At 44.3% G+C, this 21,997-nt stretch overlaps 1 protein-coding gene across 1 annotated transcript in view; it reads left to right on the forward strand.

Moving 5' to 3' along the window:
* The first annotated feature begins 769 nt into the window (after positions 1-769).
* Positions 770-21,997, forward strand: part of PDZRN3 (PDZ domain containing ring finger 3) — a 131,969-nt gene continuing 110,741 nt past the window's right edge. Inside the window, exons 1-3 of the mRNA XM_080606971.1 lie at positions 770-1,723; positions 7,477-7,563; positions 8,727-8,834. Of these exons, the coding sequence (XP_080463097.1) occupies positions 1,007-1,723; positions 7,477-7,563; positions 8,727-8,834 (912 nt within the window). The 5' untranslated portion in view covers positions 770-1,006. The remainder of the gene's footprint in view (positions 1,724-7,476; positions 7,564-8,726; positions 8,835-21,997) is intronic.

A 21,997-nucleotide genomic window follows, 5' to 3' on the forward strand; every position in this document is an offset into this window, starting at 1 on the left:
CTATGTACTCCAGCACGGTCCTGAGCGCACGAGGCACTTCACAAGCTCACGTAAGGAAGGCGGTGTGATGGTGGTCACAAGGGGCTCCAACCCGGAGCAGATATCTCCGAGCAGCCCCTCCAGGAACCACTGCACTGCTGGATTGCCCCATCACACGAGGCCACGGACAGCGCCTACTGAATGGGTGGTAGCGCTCAGGTCGCTCCGTGCACCCTCAGACCGCGACGCCTGGGGCTTTATTTCAGATGAGGTGTTCGTGGACAGTTCATGGCCTGGTTATGGCCACCAGAGCATGGGTGCCCAGGAGAGCGGCGTGTGGCCTGGTGAGGGGTGGAGGACAGGGCACTGCGGCACGGCGAGGGGCACAAACACAAATGTTTTGTCCCTGAGGCTTGGGGAGCACACGGAGGACGCCTGGGCACCGCTTGTACCAGACAAGCGTGGCACCACAACCGGCAAGTCCCACGGTGAGAGGCGCTAACCAGCCTGCAGCGCCACGGCCAGGGGCTGCGCGTGGTGTCCAGATGCAGCTAACCAACAACGTGCGTGCGCAATCCCCGATTCTGCCATAATTCTTTTTAAAAAGGGCAAAAATCCCTTAAGGATGCGCGCAGCCAAGCCGTGAAGTGATCTGCTGCGGGGGGGGGGGGGCTCGGAGGGAGGGGGCTCGGCGGTGGGAGGGGCCCGGCGGGGAGGGGCCCCGAGGGGCGGGGCTCGGGTGGGTGCGGCCTCGAGGGGGCGGGGCCTGCGGGGCGGGGCTGCGCGCAGGCGGCGCCCGGGAGCGCGGCGGCGGCAGCGGCGGGGCCGGGCCGGGCGCTGCCCGGGAGCGGCGGGGGCAGCGCGGCGGCGGGCCGGGCGTCGTGTCCGGGAGTTGTGCCGGGGCTGCCCGGGCGGCCGCAGCGGGTTTTGCGTCCCGTCCCCGCGCTCGGGCCACTTCGGGCGGGCTCGCGCCCGTACGTCTGCTCGTTGCTGCCGTTCGCTCGCTTCCCGGCGGAGCGGAAGGAGGATGGGGTTCGAGCTGGATCGCTTCAGCGGGGACGTGGACCCCGACTTCAAGTGCAACCTGTGCAACAAGGTCCTGGAGGACCCGCTGACCACCCCCTGCGGCCATGTGTTCTGCGCCGGCTGCGTGCTGCCCTGGGTGGTGCAGCAGGGCAGCTGCCCCGTCAACTGCCAGCGCATCTCCACCAAGGAGCTCAACCACGTCCTGCCCCTCAAGAGCCTCATCCTCAAGCTGGACATCAAGTGCGACAACCACGCGCGGGGCTGCGAGGCGGTGGTGCCGCTGCAGCAGCTGGGCGAGCACGCCGAGACGTGCGACTTCTCGCCGGCCAAGTGCCGCAACCGCGGCTGCCGCCAGGTGCTCAACCTCCGCGACGTGGAGGCGCACATGCGGGAGCGCTGCGAGGCGCGGCCGGCCGGGCTGTGCGAGCAGGGCTGCGGCTTGGTGCTCACCCACGGCGAGCGCCGGGCCGGCGGCCACGGCTGCCTGCGGGCCCTGCGAGCCCACGGCGCCGCGCTGCAGGCGCGGGCGGCGGCGCTGGAGAAGGCGCTGAAGAAGGAGGCGCTGCGCGCCGGCAAGCGGGAGCAGTCGCTGCTGTCGCGACTGGCGGCGGCGCAGCTGGAGCTGCAGGTGACGGCGCTGCGCTACCAGAAGCGCTTCACGCAGTACAGCGCCCGCCTCGACGCCCTGGCCCGCGCCCGCGCTGCGTCGCCCGGCAAGGTAAGGGGGGCACAGCCCGGGAGGGGGGGGGTGTGTGTGACGGGGGTGCTGTCGGGGAGCCCGCCCGCCCCGTCGCGACACCGGGGGGTGAGGTGCGGAGCCTCCCCGCGGGGCCGCGCGCTCCCTCAGGGGGTCTCGAGGGGCTGGAGGGGGCTGAGCCGCCGTGAGGAGCCTCCCCGGGGTCACACCGGGCGGTGGGAGGCGGCCGGCTGAGGCTGTGCCTCCACGGCCCCCGAGCCACCCCTGTGGGGTCCCCCGTGCCCCCCGCCAGCCGTTTCAGGCTCCGGAGCAGCCACGTCGCGGTGCGAGGCTTGGGGTTTTTTCCAGACCCCCACTGGGTTCTTTACTCGGTTTAGGAGGAGAAAAACTACCTTGATTTCAGGCGGACAGAAATAAACTGTTTATAAAGTGGCCAGAACCAAAAGGCAGAGCTGCCGCGGCCCCGAGCTCTGACGGGGACGAGGCTCCCCAGCGAGGGCAGCGCTGGAAGCCAGTTCTCTTTTAAATGAAGACATTCGGAGTCCTCCCCGTGACCTGGAATGTGCCAGCACAGACCCAGCAGTAGTAGACTGCCTGAGACTGTCAGACATCTGTAGGCACACCTCGAGAAACGCTGGGGCTCCAAAAGCTGTGTAATGGAAACAAAACTTCAGCTTTCTCTCTTTTTTTTTTTTCCTTTAAAGAAATCCAGGGCCACACAACCCACCGTGTTTCGCTAGCTCCAAGCAGAAAGTATCCCAATACTGACAGTACTGTTCTGACTTCTGCGTGTGATGCAAGCTAAAAACCTCAGTAAAGCTGCTAAAAAAGATCAGGGCCTTCACATACGTTGCCGTCAAGGTTCAGGGCCGTTCTCTGCCTCCTGTTTCCCTGCAGCCGCAGAGCTTGCGGCCCCCAGGGCTTAGCGGGTGGCAGCGCAGTCCTCTGCACGGTCCCACTGCTGGAATCGTCCCCTGCATCTCCCCCTCCTCACCTCTGACCTGATGCCAACAGCACACCTCTGTTCGTGCCCTGCCCCTCCGTCACTGCTGTGTGGCTGGGGTTGGTAACCTTTGCGTTATTTTGCTTCATGAAGCGTAGTCAGCTGCTATTAGCACGAAAGGCGCTCCTACAAAACGTTGCAAGCGTGCAGGGGAGATAGTTTCCAGCCATACTTTTTATCAGATTTATGGACGCAGCTGCCCAAGACGCCTGCGTTGGTTTCCAGCCGCGTTACAAAAGGCTGTTATGCAGCTTTCTGAGGCAGTGCCTGATCTGAAGAAAGCTGGAAGGTGTCATGTCACCACAGCCTTGTGGTCTAGCGGTCAATCAATTACATGTCTTTCACAGCATTTCGGGCAGCTTTCCAACACCAACAGCTTTAGTCTGCCCAGCTCCCAAAGAAGTACAATCAGGAAACTTGCATCTTTGTGCACCGGAGAGTTTTTTAAAAAGACCTTCGGTAATCACCTAGCGCAGGGGATGCTTTACCAATTTGGGGATGTGGCTCGCTTCCAAGTTTTTACTCGGGGGTTGTTTTCTCAGAGGCGCTAGCACAGGCTGTGCAGTGCAGGATGCAGATTATAAACACTCAGCGGGGCGTTATGTGCTTGCCTAAGGATTAGGTCTCTCAATGCCTGGATTACACATATGGTAATACAGAATAACAGATTTCAGTTTCAGAAGTGATTGCTTATTCAAAGCATGCAGCGCCATTGCTATCGTTATTTTACCGTCATCGATAGTCGTACTTCGTAGGTTCTGTTATAAGCTGTAATTGTTTGTTCCCTGGTAAAACACAGACCTAGCACTAATGAACTGAGTTTGTTGGCTAAAAGTGATGATTCCAGAACTCACTGTAGGATGTTCTGGGTTCTCTGTAAGCAAAGAAGAAAGATCTTCTGACCTACCTGATGGGTGGTTGCTTGTTGCTGCAGATGTAGAGCCAGTCTAGAATAAATCAGAGGGCGTATACCCCAGTCAAAACAGACAAAGTGCCCACTTACAGTTCTGTTTAAATGCTTAGGTACAGGGGAAACGTGATAGTGATGGATGTAAGGCCATTTCCATCGCGAAGGACCGAAACTTGTGGTCTTTTGGCTGGGGCAACTGTTTTTGAGCAACTTTGGAAAAGCCTGGTCTGGGTTTGTTTTAGCATAGACTCCCTTTGTGGGACCAGATGAATCACTTCGCTTTTCTGTGCTTCCATCTCCCATTTCTGAAGTGAGTTTATAACACTGCCACAGCTATATAAAGACACACGTAAAATATATATTTTATACACACAGAGTTATCTGAAAATACCTCACAATTTTGTAAGTCCATTAAACAGCTAGATTTGCATTAAGTGATTCCAGTTGTGTTTTCCATATGTACTCTTCCCCATCTTCTTAGCCACTGAGGGAATGCTTTAATTTTACAGTGTATTTACTGGATGTCTGATCCGTGCTTGTTCCAAAAGACGAGTTTGAAGGTTTATTTAGAGGGCAACTTTACTCCTTGGTTGAGAGGTGAGGCTTATTGTAGGCAAGCTTGAGGAGGGAGTGGTAGGGAAGGCAGTGTGTCTTTCTCAAAATTAGTATTGCCTTTGATCAGCCCTGTCAATCCTGAAACATCAAAGTCTAAATAAGCAAGAAAAACCTCATGCTATTCAAACAATGCTTAATCCTTGCTGAAACATACCACTGTTCACACCTATTGATAAGCTGATCTAGTCGGTCCTTTATGTACACAGCCATCAAAGTCCTTCGGGAAGAAGTGAGTAGGGGGGAATCAAAACCAATTTATGGAGCTGGTTCCAGCCCAGGGGGAGCAGACGGCACAGCGCGGTGTAAAGGCCGTGCGTGGCAATGTCCGCTCTCAGGATGGCATTTTTAACTGTACGGATGTCAGTCTACAAAGGGCGAGTAGAGGCTTCAAGGCCTGCCAAAGCAAGATCTTCGGAAGTCTGGTCTTAGGCCCTTCTGCTTTCCTGATGACCAAAGGCAGGGACAGACTTCCAGTAAATACATCAGACAGATCCGGGAACTAGTTCACGATCTGGTGTTTAGGACCCGAGGTTTAATGCCTCCGTGGAGGTGGCGACACAAGTTCTAGTTGCGTAAAAGCCAAACGAAGCCCTTTAAAACAAGATTGCATTTTTTCTCAGGCTGTCCCCGACCAGGCTCAGCTGGGCTTCGGTCAGTAAACAAGGCGCTGGAGTGCTTCCTGGAACAGGCAGCGCGGCTTCGCCACGCGATTACCAAACAAATCGGCCTTCCAATAGAGGAAGCAAAAGGCAGCCTTTTAGCACCGCATTACCCAGCTGGGAAGCAGACTCATCTCAAGAATTACTTGTAAGAGTCCTGCTCGGCTGCGGGAACGCACCGTGCCGGTAACCCTCGGGTTTGCTGCAGAGCCAGGCGTGGGGCAGGGCTGGGGGCAGGCCGCGGCATCTCCAGTTACTCACTGCTTGATGGTGGCTGCACTGGAAGGCCAGAAATGGCAGAGGAGAAAAGAAAGGCAGAGCCCAGGACGTTGCTGAGGCTGAGAGGTGACTCTGCAAAAGTTCCCAAGCGTTGGAGCGACGCGCCGCCGCCTGCCCTGTGCCTGGGTGAGTTAGCCCAGATGGCGGAGGTCTCGCTGGGCGGTGACGTGGGGCTGTGCCCTGCAACGCTGCTCTGCAGCCACAGAGGGGACGGAGACAGCGCACAGACCTGTCAGGACTGACTGGAAAGTTTCTTAAAACCCCCGTGGTCATTTCTCAGGAGTGCTTCAGAAAGGCACTGCATTAGGGTGGGTTTTTCCCACAACCTTTGACTGGTTCAAACTTACCTGCTTTAATGCTTGTTCTGCGAGGCGTACACCATCAAATCAGAGCCACGTAAGGAAGCTTTAATGAAAGCATTCAGCTTTAATTACGGAAGTGTCTTGAGAGCAATGTTGTAATTGTTTCTTGATTGTTCTAATTGATTTGCCTTCTTAAAAAGGCATGACAGGGGAAGCCAACAGTGACACTAGCATGTCCTTGTCCTTCAAATGCTGAATTACCAGGCCCTGAAAGTGGCCTCCCAGGACTGGAAATCTGCTCCTTGAAATCCTGCCTGATGTCTGGGTTTGAAGACTTGCAGGGCAATAGCCTTTACATCATTTTCCAGCCCTCCTCTGGGTACCTGATTCTTCCTGGTGGAGAGCGTAGGCAAATTCAAATAAAATTGGTTGGGACGCATTCCTATTTCTCTTTAACAGGTCCAAGTCTGCTTATGGGACCTACAGGAAAGAAAAGATCACAAACTGACCAGAAAATTGCAAACCAAAATTTCAGGTGGAGGCCGCTGGTGCAGCAGCCCCGTGGTGGAGCCTTGGGCATGCGGTCAGTGGGGCTCTGCTGGTTTACACCGGGAGGGAACTGGTCTTCGTTATCACCCCCAAATCTGAGAGTAATTCAGTAATCCAGGATCACTTCGACATTTTTTGTGAGTTTAATTGACATTAGTATTTGATTGGCAACTTCAAATTGATACGTTAGAAGAAAAATGCACAAACTAGAAACATCTGCATCAAATTACAGTGTAACTGTTGTAATTTTTGTCATTAATCAGTTATGAAAACCAGACTCATAAGATAACTTCCTCAAACTTTCTTGTGTTCGTAACTTTTTCACCCTTTCCATAAAAGAAAGAAAAAAATCTTGGAAGTGGGAATGTTCAGAGAAATCTGGAGATGTACCACATGCAGTTCTGACTATCCTATTCTTATTTCTAAAACGAAGATTTATTCAAATGGCTTTTGTAATGGCGTACTGTTGTATAGCTTTGTAGTGTAGTGTTATGAATGATGGCCACTTGATTGCAATTGAAATTAGCGTATTGTGAGGATTTAGTTGTATTCAACAGTGCATGCACTAAACTTTGTCGTAGTGAGACATACAGAGCTGAGTAGCATCACAGTGTCACAAAGGATATTGTTGTGTACGTTTTTATAGAAGTTGTACTTTACATGAGCAAATGTGCAGTTAGGAGCAAGCTTGGGTAGGCCAGGATAACGGAGCACAGCTGCTCCAGTATTACCAGTCTGTCCTGTCTGTCTTTGTGGTGCATTTTTTACCTAATCAGAGAACTGTTCACTGCAGAATTTCATCTTTTAGGGAATTACCATAATGATTTTCAGTCCTGGAGGATTTCTGTTTTGCTAGTGTTAAAATTCGCTAGTGTTTTTTTTCCAAAGAAAAATGTATTAGGAATCTCTTCACAGCAGGCACTGTGGATAGCCATTAGCGTCGCAGGCCTTTTGCAGGATTTGTAGCAGTTTTCTTTAAAGCTGTTTTCTAAAACTCACCAGAGAATTGCTGTTGTATAGCAGTTCATAGTTGATACTTTTTCAAACAATGTACTGCAGCTAGCACTGGAGAGAAACAACAAAAATGCAGTCCTTCAGACACCCTCAAGCACTGGAAAAGTCAAGAATCCGACTACTGGAAACATGGAGTATTTTACATAACACATCACGTATGACTGGGTCAAGTAGTTGCAGGAACAGTATTGCATATAAATATCTTCTGTTGCTGTTAAGTGTCTCTGTGGATCTCAATAAAAAATATGCATAAATCTCGGAGGGCGGCTTTCGCAGAGGCGCACCGCGGCGGAGGCTGGAGCGCTCCCGCAGATGTGGTGTTTCTCCAGACTTCATGGGAAAAGAAAGTAACAAAGCAACCCAGCAGACCCGGATGGAAGTGTTATCTGCCCTGCTCACCGATGCGCACAAATGTTTTGAATACGTTTATCTGTTCTTTGCAGGGCGAGGAAACCAAAGCGCTGACTCTTGTCCTCCATCGTGACTCAGGCTCGCTTGGATTTAATATTATTGGTGGCCGACCATGCGTGGTATGTTAATTGTTAAAATATGTTTGCCCTTTCCAGTTGGGAAAAGCACGTAGGTCAACACTTAGAGGAAAAATGCTGCTGACAAGCATTTGGTTCTCTTGGGATTCTTTCAGAGCAAATTTTATGGTCAGGGTTGTATTGGAAGTGTACGATGGCTGTTACGTCTGTACTGTCTCTTCCCTCACACCACGTTTAATCTTGCATGTGGCCACCGCTAGGAACATGAACGTAGGTGGAGTGTAACTCCCCAAATGGGGAAGGAACCCTTTGCTATCTCCTTCTCAGACCATTCAGCTTTGAAGATAGTGCACAAGTTCAGGACCCGCAGCTTTGGGCCCTTTACAGTTCGTTAGGAAAACATTACTCTCCTCTCTACTCAAGATTAGGCAGCCCTCCGTGCAGGTGAAGGGATGTAACTTAACCAACCTACTTTTGAATTCCACGATTTCAGCAGATGTTTCCTGCACCACACACTCGCAAATGTATTTTTTCTTGATGCTTGTTGGCTGGGGCTGCTGCATATGACTTTAATTAGATCAAGGAGTAGATTATACCTTGTCCTAGTAATTTAGAAAGTATTCAGAAGTACTTCTTGGCCTCTTGGAAATGTGACATTAATCACGATTTATTCCTAGTAAATTCACTTGAAAGTTATTCTTTATAGTTAACGTTTCTCAGTTACTTTTCTGAGACATGGTTCTGCACCGATAGAAGCTGATTTTGCAGTAGGCAGAATACGAAGACCCCTTGTTAGGTAGAAGTTGTTTTCCACAGTTTTATTTGTAAGCCTCCAGAGGAAGCGCCGTGCAGCTAAAAATAAAAATGCACCGTTGCCTTACGTTTGATGTGCAAGCAGGCTGCCGTCTCACTGGATTTTACATTAAGAATAATTATAATGACAGTTACTACTGAGCTGGCCTAAGTCAGAGGAAAATGATTACCATGCAGCTAATGAACCTAATGAAAGTCCATTCCTGGTTGTACAGTTTTTCAGAATGGGAGTATCAGGTGTTCTCATTAGCACAAAGAACCCCATATTAAGACATCCCTAAGAATATTTCTTCTAAATTGCATACACTGTTATGACACAGACAAGTTTTAGCTGAGGGAAAGTGAGAGTTAGTTCAAGGTATGATGTTATATTTTTCTTTTCCTCCCTAAAGGACAATCAAGACGGTTCATCCAGCGAAGGAATTTTTGTATCGAAAATAGTCGACACAGGGCCTGCTGCTAAGGAAGGAGGGCTGCAAATTCATGACAGGATTATTGAGGTATGTGAATACGCTGTCCAGTCTCTTTTAATAGTATGAGTTCCGTGTCAGGGCTTCAAATGGCATGATGTTTTAGTGTGGGTTTGGGAGAAATGTGCCGTGGTAAACACTGTCTAGAAGACATGTCTGTTAAAATATGCTTGACTTGACTCAGTGCTGACCTTTATGGCTTTAGGTATAGTCCTTACCTAAATATAGAAACCAGATTATGGATGGCATGTGCATGTCCTGACTTTCTGAGGAGCTAGCATCTATCTGGTATGCCATAGATATTTCTTTTTAAAGCTATTGGAAACTTGTAAGTTATTTAGTTAAAACCATATGTGAAATAGCTGTAGCGTAAACCATGATTTTATTTATCTTGGTTTCTAAGACCAAGGATAATGTTTTGAACAGTCAGAAAAAAATCTACTCTGAAGTTTCCCTAGGGTTTATCGTAAACCTGTCCGAGTAACTCCCATAATGTTGTTTGTAAGTCCTTCTGTTATTCAGATTGCAGTCTGAATTTCTTCTCGTTTTGCCAAAGTCTTGACCTCAATAAAAAGTCCTTTCTGTGAAAGAGATGGTTGCTTGAAATGTTTGTCGTAATTTGCAGCGAGTAAACTTCTTTTTTTGAGAGAGAAGGAAAGGTTCGTTTTCATGAAACGCAGCTGATTGTGAGTCAGTTTCCATTGTTTAGCATTTTACAGTTCGGAAAAGTATTCTTCACTGCCTTATTTTTGTAGGCTGGAGAAACTTTGAGAGTCTATTGTTCAAAAAGATAAGTGCGGTGTTTGTTGCCAAGGATATCATGGAACAGCCAGTTTCTCTAAGTAATGGAATTCCATTGCTCTTATGTTTTGCAAATGAGCAATAAACAGCTGTTAAGGATTTTCTGTTGGCAGGAGACAATGTGTATTTGCTATTTTCTGTACTGTTATGGTAAATTGTATTCACAATTTAGTAAGGATATAAAATATTAATTAAGTTTCTTCATATGGAAAAGAGTGGAGCCACAGTAGCAGAACTATAAAAAGATAAGAAGCTGAGCTGTGAAATGATCCAGGGTTGCTTAGACTATATATATGATATAACAATTCTGAAAAGGTCTGGACAATTTTGTGAGAACTACGCAATTTTGTTTGAACTGAAAATTTTCCCATAGGCATACACTTCCCTAAAGCGTATTTGAAAAGCTGACATCTGCTTCTGAAGCAGTGTTTGGTCACACAAATGAAACGACCATGGAAAACAAAACTTTGGAAAAAATAAAACACCCCAAAGTTAGGAGATGTCTTGGTATCTTTATGCAAGCTCAGCTCAGTCTGCTTGAGCATGAGCACTGTAACTCGGGCTGCAACTGCAGGCGTGCAGCATTTTGTCGGTAGGATTTGGCGGGGAAGAACAGGGATGGCTGACCTCCACGGGCTCTACAGCATCTGCTCTCTTACGAGAGACCTCCCTCCTTACTGCTTTTCTTTGCTCCATTTTTCCACAAGTTCAGCATTTGGCAGTGGTAGCACAGGGCAGGCTAAGCAGCTAAATACCGCTGTGCTGTACGGCCACTAGGAACCCGAGAAGAACTCAGAAGAAAGCAGGCAGGGTGGGATTTCATGCTGTGATGCCTTTATGAGTAGCATTTGTGCAGGCTCTTTCCCTCAATTCGTAGTTACATTTTAATGTAAGAGAAGACTCCAGAATAAAGACACAAGGGGAATCTGTCCTGTTTATCACACACCAAGAGTAGCAAGAAGCCTTGTGCAGGAACCTCTGTGTTGACAACTCTTGTTGTGCTGCCACAAATGCATTTTCATGTGCACTCTTCTCACCTTTAAATATCTGCAAAATGCTGATGAAAAATTAGCAAAATTATTACTGAATTGTTGACCTTGAGAGCATGAGTTTGGATTAGGAATGTCATCTCAAAGAAAATCTCTGCTTGGTGCCCAGCTGATGTGTTCTGGTTCCCCCTGTGGAGTATTCTCTGCGTGTTCTAACTGGGATCTTACAAAGCCCTAAAAATATGTGCACTGGGGACATCAGGACCTGAGAAGAACTGTTTCATTCTGTACTCTGTGCAATTTGTATTTAATGCACTTTAACTCTTGTCCAGGTAAGGAAAAAAGAGGATAGCTCCTGCACCATGGCATCTAAATCAGCTTTATCGTACTATTAATTATATTAGATAATTGAAATATCCGGTAAATTTTCTAGATGAAAATTAGGTGATATCCAGTGATAATGTCCTTCTAGAGGCATATGTTTTTATTGCCTTTCCAAAAGGAAACTTTTTAACCCAAGTTTGATTTTTCAGTTGAATTGCCAGACTCATTTACAGATATAGGTGTAGCTGTGGACTCCGATGGAATTCAGCATAGAGATTAAAGCATACTAGTGGGTCACATTTGCTTTGAGAAGCATGAAAGATGGTAAAGATAGATAACGTAACTATCTAGAACAGAGTTTGGCTGTCAGGGACATATGTGACTTGCTCATTTATTATTAGGGTTGTAAGTATCACCAGCATGATTTTAAATAGACCCTTTCACAAAGAACTGTTGCTGTAGTATAAGCTGCTGAGCATAACATCTCCAAAATTAATTCCAGAATCCATGACAGTGAACATAAAATGCAGTAAAATGTAAATTTGATTTCCTTTTGAAAATGTTTCTCTATCATAGATCTTACAGTAGATGTGTTTTGGAGCATGTATAAAATAAGAGCATTGTTTTTCATTTTCACAAATGTCAAAACATTTCTTACTACTTAACAGGATTAGGCAGTATAAAATTGAGATGCATGGTGCTGTTCATAGCTGATAGCAAATGCTGCTTGCAAATTCTATCCCCCTGACAAATTGATACTGAGATAAACTTTGAATTATGTCAGAGATAGTTTTTAAACATTTTCCCACTCTAACACAGGTTTGGATTTTCTGCTTTATACCTTTTAAAAGGTTAAATGCAAAGAAGTAAATCAAGTTTAAGAATTGTCTTGAATTTTCAGTAAAAGCATTTTTTTTGGCCCTTTGTATATCAGTAACATAAGCAGTGCCACTGTGAGGTGTGTTCCTACTGCGAAATGACATACATCATCAAGATGAATGATGCATGGTTCGTGCTACTCAGCCTGCAAAGCACGCAACAGAAATAAAGTCTTTTTCCCTTGTACTTCATTTTACTAAATCTGTTAGATAAAGATATTTAGTGTTTACGTAGGACTATGAAGAATGCATTATGGCTGTTAACCATTCAATTATTTCCCTTTGCTGTTGTATATTATCCTTATTTTGCAAATGAGTAATCTGAGGTATACAGGAAGATATCTTGAGAAGCTCTTGTCAGGTCAGGGTTAAAGACTCGGATCTCAGTCTGTTCATTATTGCTTTATGTAAACCAATGCTTCATACCTATGTCCGTTTCCAGGTCTTTCACAATTACTGTAGAAGCAAAGAAGTAATGATGTTATGAGATGTTCTCTGATCTGACTGCAGGTTTTTCATGCACTGCTCTGACTTACACACTTCAAAGCAAACAGCTGATCTAATCCATTACTAGTAATTTACTGAATTATTGTTAAGATGTTCCATAGCAAATCGCTGTATTAAAAACATGCTGAAACTATTGATTTTAATGCAGAGGAATTACTGTTCTCACAGATTACATTTTTGTCAGGGTAACAAAATGGTCCTAATTTCCTCTTATAACAGAAGTTGGTTCAAGTCCCAGACATGAATGACTCCTCTACGCAGCTGCCTGGCATTTCTTAAGACAAAATTAGATTTCCAGAGTTTTTATTTTTAAGCAGATTGTAAATTAAATATGGCATTCTCTTCTCACTAACTAGTAAACTTGTTTGTTTAGCTTCAGGACTGTTTAGAAAGAAGGAGACTTTTGAAATGCTGACTGCTTGCCACCTTAAAACGTTTTAAGTACAATTAGGGTACTGTTGAGGTAGTATAAACTGTCATAGCCGCACTGAAACCTCCAGGATTTATGCCACCTGGGACTTGCCCCCTGTTTCATGCTGCTCACAGGAAGGATCATTAGTTTAGGAGTTGAGAACATGTCTTAGTGCATTTGATTGATTTTCCCCAATGCACGCTCATTTGCTACAAGTTATAGGCTGCTTTTCTATTACGTGCATTTCTTCACAGGTTACGCATAGGAACAATGAAACTTTTTAGCAAATGTTCTACTGTATACTAGTAATTAAAGTTTACAATTTGCTCTGGGTTCTCCGTTTGCCCTGTAGCATATAGGCTGCTTTAGCAGAGCCACTTTCTGCTCGCATGAGGTGGCTTTTGGCAAACCATGCATGGTTTCTGAATTAATGGCATAGCCTCCAAAAAGCCGAGTTTGCACAGAGAAAGCACATCAGCCAGGCAGGAAGGGCAACGAGAGGAGCACTCACAGGAGCGTGGCGTACGTTTCCGTGTCGGTGAAATATAGATGCTAAGAAAGATCTGCTGCTTTGAAATGGAGTAAATGGAGAAACAGTTCATGTGGTCTGCCGGTATGTGATGGGGTCTAGTTTTTCCATGTGGTTGAGTCTCTGGACTGATTCCGTGTTGCCAGCCCAGCTTTCTTGCTAGCATGCAGTTATCCCTAAGCAGTATGCCCAGCTCAACTTACCACTGCTCACAGGAGACTTCCACAAATAATCAGTAAATAAAATTGTTAACTGAACTTGGCCTTCAATTTCTCATTTGCTGGTGAGCAATTTTTAAAATCACACTAGCTTTAATATGGGAAACCTATGCCTATATAGCTACTTACAGAAATCATACTGCACGCATTAGCTGAACTGTGATAGGCAGAGAGGTTAAACTGAATTTTTTTCATCATTGTGAATGGCAGAGTTCAGCTCCCCAAACAAGGTTTACTATGCAGATACATACACTTACTTGGTAATTAATTTTCTGGAAGAAAACGTTTTCAGACAGCAACTTAAAATTGAATGTTCGTGTTCCTGCCAGGACATGCAAGAACACTGGAGAATTTGTGGAGAGGGAACACAACGGGGCAGTGAGTGCAGCTGTAGCAAAGCCAGCTTTTTTTTGGAGATCGTACTCCTGGAAGATTTTCCAAGTCCTTTGTCCGTATCTGTTAATGGTATCACGAAGCGGCATTACGTCTGTGCTAAAACATAGGTCTTGCAGCTTGGTCACTGCTAAAAGGCAGTAATAATAACCTTAAGAGGAAAATGTAAATGAAAACAGAAGGTCTTGGTTATCGCTGCATTTTTTCATCTCAAATGCATTTGCCTGATTCCACACCAGCGCTCCAGCCTGAGCTGTGGCAGGGAGGTGGGGAAGCAGGGGGATGAGCCAGACAGCAAACAGAGGGAACCGAAGAGGTGTAACAGACATTTACGCTAAATACTGAACTGCTGTGCTCCGCCCAGACAACAAAAAAAGAGAAATCCATTGGATGGGATGAAAATCTGAAGTGCTACAAAGAAATAAACAACTGTTTCTAGTCTTAGGGACCTCTGGGCCCTGTCTCTTCACTGAAGCAGAGCTACAGTTCTAAGCACATTTCATGTTGTAACCTCTGAAAAGGTCCTGCACGTTCCCCTCAGCTATGCCCACCATTTTATTGCCTTCCTGTCACTAGAAGCCCACAGCATGCTGACCCTAACCTTAAATTATCCAAAAAAGCTCCCTAAGCTCAGGAATAGACCCCCCCCTGTGTCACACTTTAAATTAACGGGATTACAGCATCCATGCCCCTTTCTGCCTTTGATACAAACACAAGCACTATGGTAGCTTTTCATAACACTTTAAAAACCAAACAGCATAAGGCCAAGATTGTACAGCACCTGCCCCATGCCCTAAAATTGTTTTGTTCTGGTTATCAGCTTGCTTAGTATCGCAAGGATCGGGACTCAGAAAGGAAATGCGAAGAGCTCTGATAACTCCCAGGCCTTTCACACCTCCAGACTCGCATGGGCGACTCGCGTATCGCCGATCACAAGGCTCGCCAAGCAGCTCCTCCATTCTCCCCCAGTTGTATTTCCCATTTCCCAGTAAACAAATCCACGCTTGGGGTGGTTTCACCCTGATAACATCTCATGTGGAGACGAGCCTGGAGTGTCACCTCGTGGGCCGCAGGAGCCATGGTGCTGCTGCATGCCCACATTGGGCCAGGACACGTGCACCGAGGAGAAAATACAACTTGAGAGATCCAGATTTTGGCCTTATGAACCATCACCCTTTCGAAGTGAAATATAGCCATTTCGTATTCTCTTTAACTAAGCACACAGCAGCATGTCAGACTCCAGCAACTCTTTTAGAAGAATGCACATAGAACATGTAACAATGAGACAATTTAATCTTTTCACATGTGGTACAATTTTTTGCATTTCAAATCATCTCCTGCTCGGTTTTCCACATTTGAAGCCAAACCGTTGTGATTAACTGTTACATTTTATTTTTAGATTTCTGAATGCTCTGAGCCTTTTTAGAGAAAACACACAGAACGTCCTATCAACTATTTTCACACATTTTGTTCATATCACAATAATTGAGCAATCAGATGCAATCATCCCTAATTTAGGACATATGTAGTACATTACCATGTCAGTTGTACTAAAAGATAGACACAAAGTGAGAGCAAATTAACTAGAAAAAAAGCAAGCTCAGACCATTGCTATTCAAAAATGCACTCAAGTAAAATTTGTATAACTATTCATTTGAAATTAAAAGAACAATGGAATTTGTCCAGCAAACATGAATAAAGCAGAATGTGTGAGGGTGACCAGATCTTCCCAAGATCCTGAATCTAGAGCTGCTGATCCTGCAGCTCTAACCCAGTTTGTACTGGTGGGGGGATTTTTCTCCAGAACAAGATTGCTTCATGCAAACCTGCCTGTCTCGCCTGCAAGCCTCACTTGTCTGTTTTTCACAGTATCACATTTCCTCTTTTTCCCCCCACATGTACAATATGGAAATTGAAATAAAATCCTGGAATCTGTTCTGGTAACAAATACAGTGCAAAGTTGCTTCTGAACAATGGCATTTGTAGTGTTTAAATACTATTTTTACTGCTTGATAGTAAACAAAACATCTTCCAATATGAGGTATGGTTTTAGTTTTGTTCCCTTTACTCATCCTTTACACCATGAAAAATGTAAAACTGTTCACAAGTAACTGCAGTTCTGTGCTTTAAACACTAAGAGATGACAACTTATCAGCATTGTGTTACTAATTACAACATTGTTGACTGCTTTTCACATGATGTTTTGTTATTTAAAATAGTATAATTTTACTGTTTTATATTTCACTACAAAGTGCAACTACAGGACTTGTAAGGTTTTTAGAGTGAGCATCCAGAACCCCAGTGTATTATCCACAGTTTACTTATGATTCATTTACTAGCAGTACAAAATTTATCCTGTTTAAACTGGGGCATGACTGGTCTTTTTATTGTAATGAAAATTATCTGGAAGCACTTGTCTCTAGTCTATTTTTTTTTTCTTTCTGCCAAAATCCCAATAACTTTTGGACAAGTGTGCAACACTGACAGCAAGTAAAAGCTCTGGTCATCAAATCTGGCCCACGTTCCCATTCAGTTCATGCACAGATTGCCAAAGAGGTGACCCACACGAACTCAGCCCTATAAAATATCACAGGGATATGGGTAATTTTGAAACCCCGTCTTCAAGTTTAACACAGTGAAATCTCACCTCCCAGGAGCAGGGAATGGCTGAGGCTGGAGAGGACCTCTGCAGCTCATCCAGTCCAAGCCCCATGCTCAGAGCAGGGTCACCTCCCTCCTCGGGAGGATAAAAGCAAGAACACGTTGTACCTATGAATAGTCCCTCTGGGCCATGGCGTTGAGCAGGAATTTGAGCTGAAAACTAGTAAACATTATGTTTGATTGATTGGATGAACATGAGAAAGAAACCAGCAACAGGAAGGGAGAGCGAAAATATTTCCTAAATCATTTAAAAAAAGAATTTAATGCTTTTTTTCATCTCTCTCAGTTCTGCAGGCTTCCCAGCCCAGGAAGACTTAGTTTATTTCTTAAAAGGTCTTGCTTATAAAGCAGACCTTTCTCTGGCTCTGGCCAGCTCTAATAAAAATTAGCAGTAACTTTAGCAGCTGCCATACCACATGACTGCTTGGAATTGCATAACTTTTTTCCTTCTAAAGAAGCACACAAAGAGATCATCTGATCCCCTCCCTTGCAGTGTTCTCTGTGAAGTATATTTCTCTAACTTGATTTCTAAACAAAAATCTTTTTCTGTTTTCCTTTAACAGTCTTCTCTTTTTAAGACTCAAATGTGGCCGTAAATAGCAACGAGCCCTAGGCAGAGCTTTCTTGAGTTAAGCTCATGAATAAATAGGGTGGTTTATTTATTTAATTTTTTTGCTACTCAAACTATTACTGTTCATCAGTAACAAGGCATGTCATGGTGGAAAGCTAATGTCAGCCCGAAGTCATTCAAAGAAATATTTTGTTGCAGAAATTGTGGCTATTTAGGGCTAGCGGTATTTCTGAGAGTCTGCTTTTGGATGGAGATACACTGTGGTTTGACAAGGAGAAGATAACAGAAAGAAAAGACTCAGAAGAGACTCCTGTGGCCATAACAGATGTAAACTGAACAGACTGTTGGCTCAGTCCGGGTCCCATTTAATTCGCTGGAAATCCCAGAGTATTTGACCTGATCCACAAATACAGAACAGTTGGAAGTTTAAATTACTCTTCCTGTGTGGCATGTGGAAATGGACCATTGTTTTCTGGCTAATTGGTTTTCCCTCTAGCAAAAAGGGAAAAAAATTAAATGCTGAGTTAGTGCAGCAGCATGGCACTGCTTATGCAGACTGCTGCGGAGCGTAAAAGGGGGAACTGATCCGAAAGCAGGCGGCGTGCTGCTCCGCGCGAGGATGTGGGCTAACCTGCTGGGTAATGGGTAAGTGTGGTGAAGGGCACGACTTTGCTCCGTTCCTCCACGATGGGACTTTCTGCTGACCCCGCTGGGCGCAGGGCAGGCACATCAGTGCAGTTCGGTCACACCGAACAAGAACTTCCTGACACCGGGATTCTCTCACAAACGTTTAGGTGCTTTACTTCTTTATAAAGAAATACCTGATGGACCTACGGAGGCCTCTAAGCCTATACTGGGCATAGATGTTTGTAATCATTTGCCAAAACCTAAGAAGAAATAAACCCCTTTCCTGTACAGTGCTTTTCCTGATGCAGATTTCTCACAAAGAAAGAAGTCTTTGTTTTATGAGGAGACCTCACCAACTGCATATTTGTCTCTCCTTTAGTGCATTCAGAATTAAGGCTAACATTCATATATTGCAAGCGTTAAGGAGATCTCATGTCTATAGTTAGAAAGGATTAAATCATTCAGTGTTCTTTGAAAAGACTGCAAACTCTTCAAAGCTTAGTTCATCCCAAATGTGAACAAGCAAAAGCAAGGCAGTGGTAATGTCACAGAATATGAGATGTTGCTAAAAATAATGGGCAAGTTCTCATGCAAGGGAGCCCTGGGACCTGCACTTCACAAGGGCACTGTCACTGCCTTGCACCACTTAGATCCCTTTCCCTACTTGAGCTGAAGCAGTTGCCTGAACCACAGGCTTGCAATGAAAATTACAAATTCAGTTTTTACTTGTGCGTTTTCCCTTTTTCTCTGCCAGTAGGACTTTCCTTTTCTTGCTAGTTTGTCAAGAATCCCTAGCTCTTGTTTCGGAGTAAAAGTTCTTGCGTCTGCGTTATGAAAGGTGCCAGAACAGCTAGCTTCTAAAAGCATTTCCTTAGCAGTGGTAAGCATCAAATAATTTGGAACAAAGCAACAAGCAGTCTTCAGATGCAGTTACAGTTGATAAATGTCCTGCTAGCAACTCTTGTTTTAATCTAAAAGTTCACACAGCCAGCTCTGATTCCTTCCTGTATCTGAAGGAGCCAGTACATACCAATGCCTTTTTTTTTTTAATATAACCTTTCATTGTTTTTCCTTCATTTTGGCCTCCCTCTTTTCTCTTGTTTTTTAGGCGGTTTCCTCTGCGGCAGGGGAATTGCTGTTTCTATCACAAACCTTTCTCTAGCAACTGGAACCTTTTCTTTCAGTTTTAGCCAGTTTTACCCCCTGCTGGTAATTAAAATATTCTCTCGCTTTGCGTCGCATTCAGTAAAAAGCAAGTTTGTTTGCCCTCCGTATGGATTTCACATTGCAGAAGACTTCTGCAGACTTTCAGAGCTGCTGACTTGAAGCAAGTAATAAACATAGGAATGAGCAGGGGTGTCGGAGAGTGATAGATAATACGTTAGCCTCCTGTCAGGCCTAGCAAGTCTCCACGTTTTATAGACTATTAGAGGCTACTTTCACTGGGCCGATGCTGTGCATTTCAGCTACAGTTTCCCCAGCTTCTTTTCCACAGACTCTCTGCTGCAGTTAGATACCCGAATTCCTTAGATTTATGAGAAGCATTTTAGTAACATATTTCATGCAGAAATAGGGAAGTTTGGGGGGCTGGGAGGCTCATGGAGACGCTGGGAAGTTTCTGTTGGGATGAAATGAATTTCATGTATAAGCCAAGAAATCAGGATAAGCAGCATCCCTGACAGTCTTCTGTGTTTGCATGACTTGCTCTTAGCCAGCACTGGTCTTTTGATGAGGCTTTATGCTTCTTTTTGCATAATGAGTTATATTGTGAATAGCTTTATAGAACAAAGGAACCAAAACCCCACAGTAAGGGCCAAGATGATACATGTATCCCTAATTCTGTCCCTTTGCCCTGAATAATAGTTGACTCTAAATGTAATTTCTTTACTATTGCTTTATTCCATACCCTGAGGTTCTCTCTAAAAATAATTTCTTTACTATTGGTTTATTCCATACCCCGAGGTTCTGTTCCATATGAACAAAGATTGCAGAGTCTGGCCCATTCTGCTTGCGTCCGATTGCAACCCTTTAATTCCCCTCCTTTAAAAAAGCTTTGAAAAAAACATAAGCCCAAAAGCTTTTAACTACTTAGAAAGTGTTTTCCTGTAGTTTCAGGAAGAAATGCAATTATCATGGCTGCTTAATTAAAGTGAGCTGTCAATGAAGCGATAAACCATGGTAGGATTTACTTATCCTTGTAGGAGAATGCAAATTAAGGCTGTAAATGGAGGTCTTGGGAAAGGTCTCGACTGCTTTCTGCCACCGAACTAATAATCATACTTAGCCATTCATATTCTCAGGCAATCAGATGAAGTACATCTTTTGCAGGGAAAGTAGTACTATGGGAATAACTATACACTTACACCATCAAACAGATGCTAAAACAATAAATGCCTTTGTTTATATCCATTGTTGATGCAGTACCTGGTAAGTTAACTTTTAAGTCACAACATTTCAAACCATGCAAGTCCTTTCCCAAAGGGAATTGTCTTTAAGTAGCCCAAAGATAGTAAGACAGTATTTTTAAAAGCTGACAAAAATCAAAAGACAAATCCTGGCTTGAAAGTACAAGCGTATTGCCCAGTGAATTTGATCTCCTCTAGGGCAGGAGTCGTGGCCAGCTGAAGTCAGTGACGAAGATTCCACTGAGGGAGGTTTTGGACCAAGCGGAGATCCATAACGAAGAGGTTATGCCCACTTGCAATAGTGAGTTTACAGGAATTGATGGCCACATTTGGCTACATCTGTCCTAATCAGATGATAGAAATTTAGAAGTCTTCATTCTGTTACTGTAAGTTCAGTGCAAGCCTATAGTACAATCTGTAAGTGAATAGGAATCCACTGGGATAAAAACGAGCATTGCCATAAGCTGTCTACTGCAGAAAAACTGAACATGTATGGGAATGCTTAACTTTAAGTATGGAATTTGCTTTACTAAAGCCAAAGGGACTACTCATCTGCTTAAAATTAAGCATATACATTTGAATAAGAAAAAATGGGGTCTTAGTACTCAGGAGTGTCAGAGTCTACAAGCATATGAAAACAATCAACAAATGGCATATCCACTGATACAGGAGACAAATTCATCTTACATTTCCTTTTGTTATGTAAAACCTTAGCTAGTCATTCAAGAATCCAAATTATGGTATTTATGATACTTGAGGAAGAATTTATAAAGCAAATTGTTACTTAACTCCTTCATAACCACCCAATTATTATAAACTGCTTGAGTTTTGCTTCCTTTAGTTAGTAACATCTAGCTTAGCTAGCAGATTCCGAACTGCTTTTATTCTCCAGAGAACTTAAATTTCTGACAAGATAGTGAACCACCACATACTGATGTTTTTGTTACCTACATATTTACAGTAAAAATGCAGTACTGGCTTTCAGTTTGTAAAGAAAATTTTTTCCATGTTCACAGCATTTGTTACAGTACACTCATCTTCTATTCCTTGCTTTAGAGTTTTTACCATTAATTCTGGAGTAGATACAGGATTGGAACCTGAAATGATGACTTGACAAACACTTGGACTTCTACCACTACTTTTTGTGATTTAGAGACATCATACCTTGTATATTGTTGAGTGTTTGAGTTGTTTAAAATGGCTTTTCTTCTGAGAAAGAAGAAAACTCAGGTGGTGGTGGTGGTTTTCTGTTTGTCACAATAACTAGGTTTATTATGTAAAAGCTTATGGTTCAGCTCCACAGATAAAAGTCTCCTTTTGGTTGGATGTACAGATTAGACAAACTCTAGATCAGTTCTAAAGTTACTTTGTTGGGAAAACCCTTATAGCTGTTGTCAGAGCCATTTTGTTGTCTGAATAGCCTTGGGATTACTGTTACATTTTAGAAAATGTAACATTTAGAGCATTAAAAGGACTAAGTGTGTCTTAAATCACAAGTGAGCCTGATTTTTGTTTTCCTTTATCCTTTACTATGTCAGACAGAGGATTTCCTACCATTGCTTGTGAAAAGAAAGCTGGGGCTGGAATTAGAAAGGAAAGCATAAAACTAATTGTTTGATGGTTTAATGTTACAGACCACCTACTCTGAGAAGGCTGAGAGTTTGTTAAATTGAAATTCTAAAGAATACAAAAGCTGAACACCAGCAACAAACAAATAGGTAATACTTAGCAGAAAATTAGAGGGACAATAGAGTAATATAATTGCATTGTTAGTAGTTGGGTTCTTAACTTTACATGTAAGAAGATATAAAGCTAAAGGAGGAGTCACTTAGACTAAAAGTGGCTAAATCCATTCCACATCCTGTGGGCTTCCACTGT

The sequence above is a fragment of the Anser brachyrhynchus genome (assembly GCF_964034855.1).
Source record: "Anser brachyrhynchus genome assembly, chromosome: 10".
NCBI classification, from domain to species: Eukaryota; Metazoa; Chordata; class Aves; order Anseriformes; family Anatidae; genus Anser; species Anser brachyrhynchus.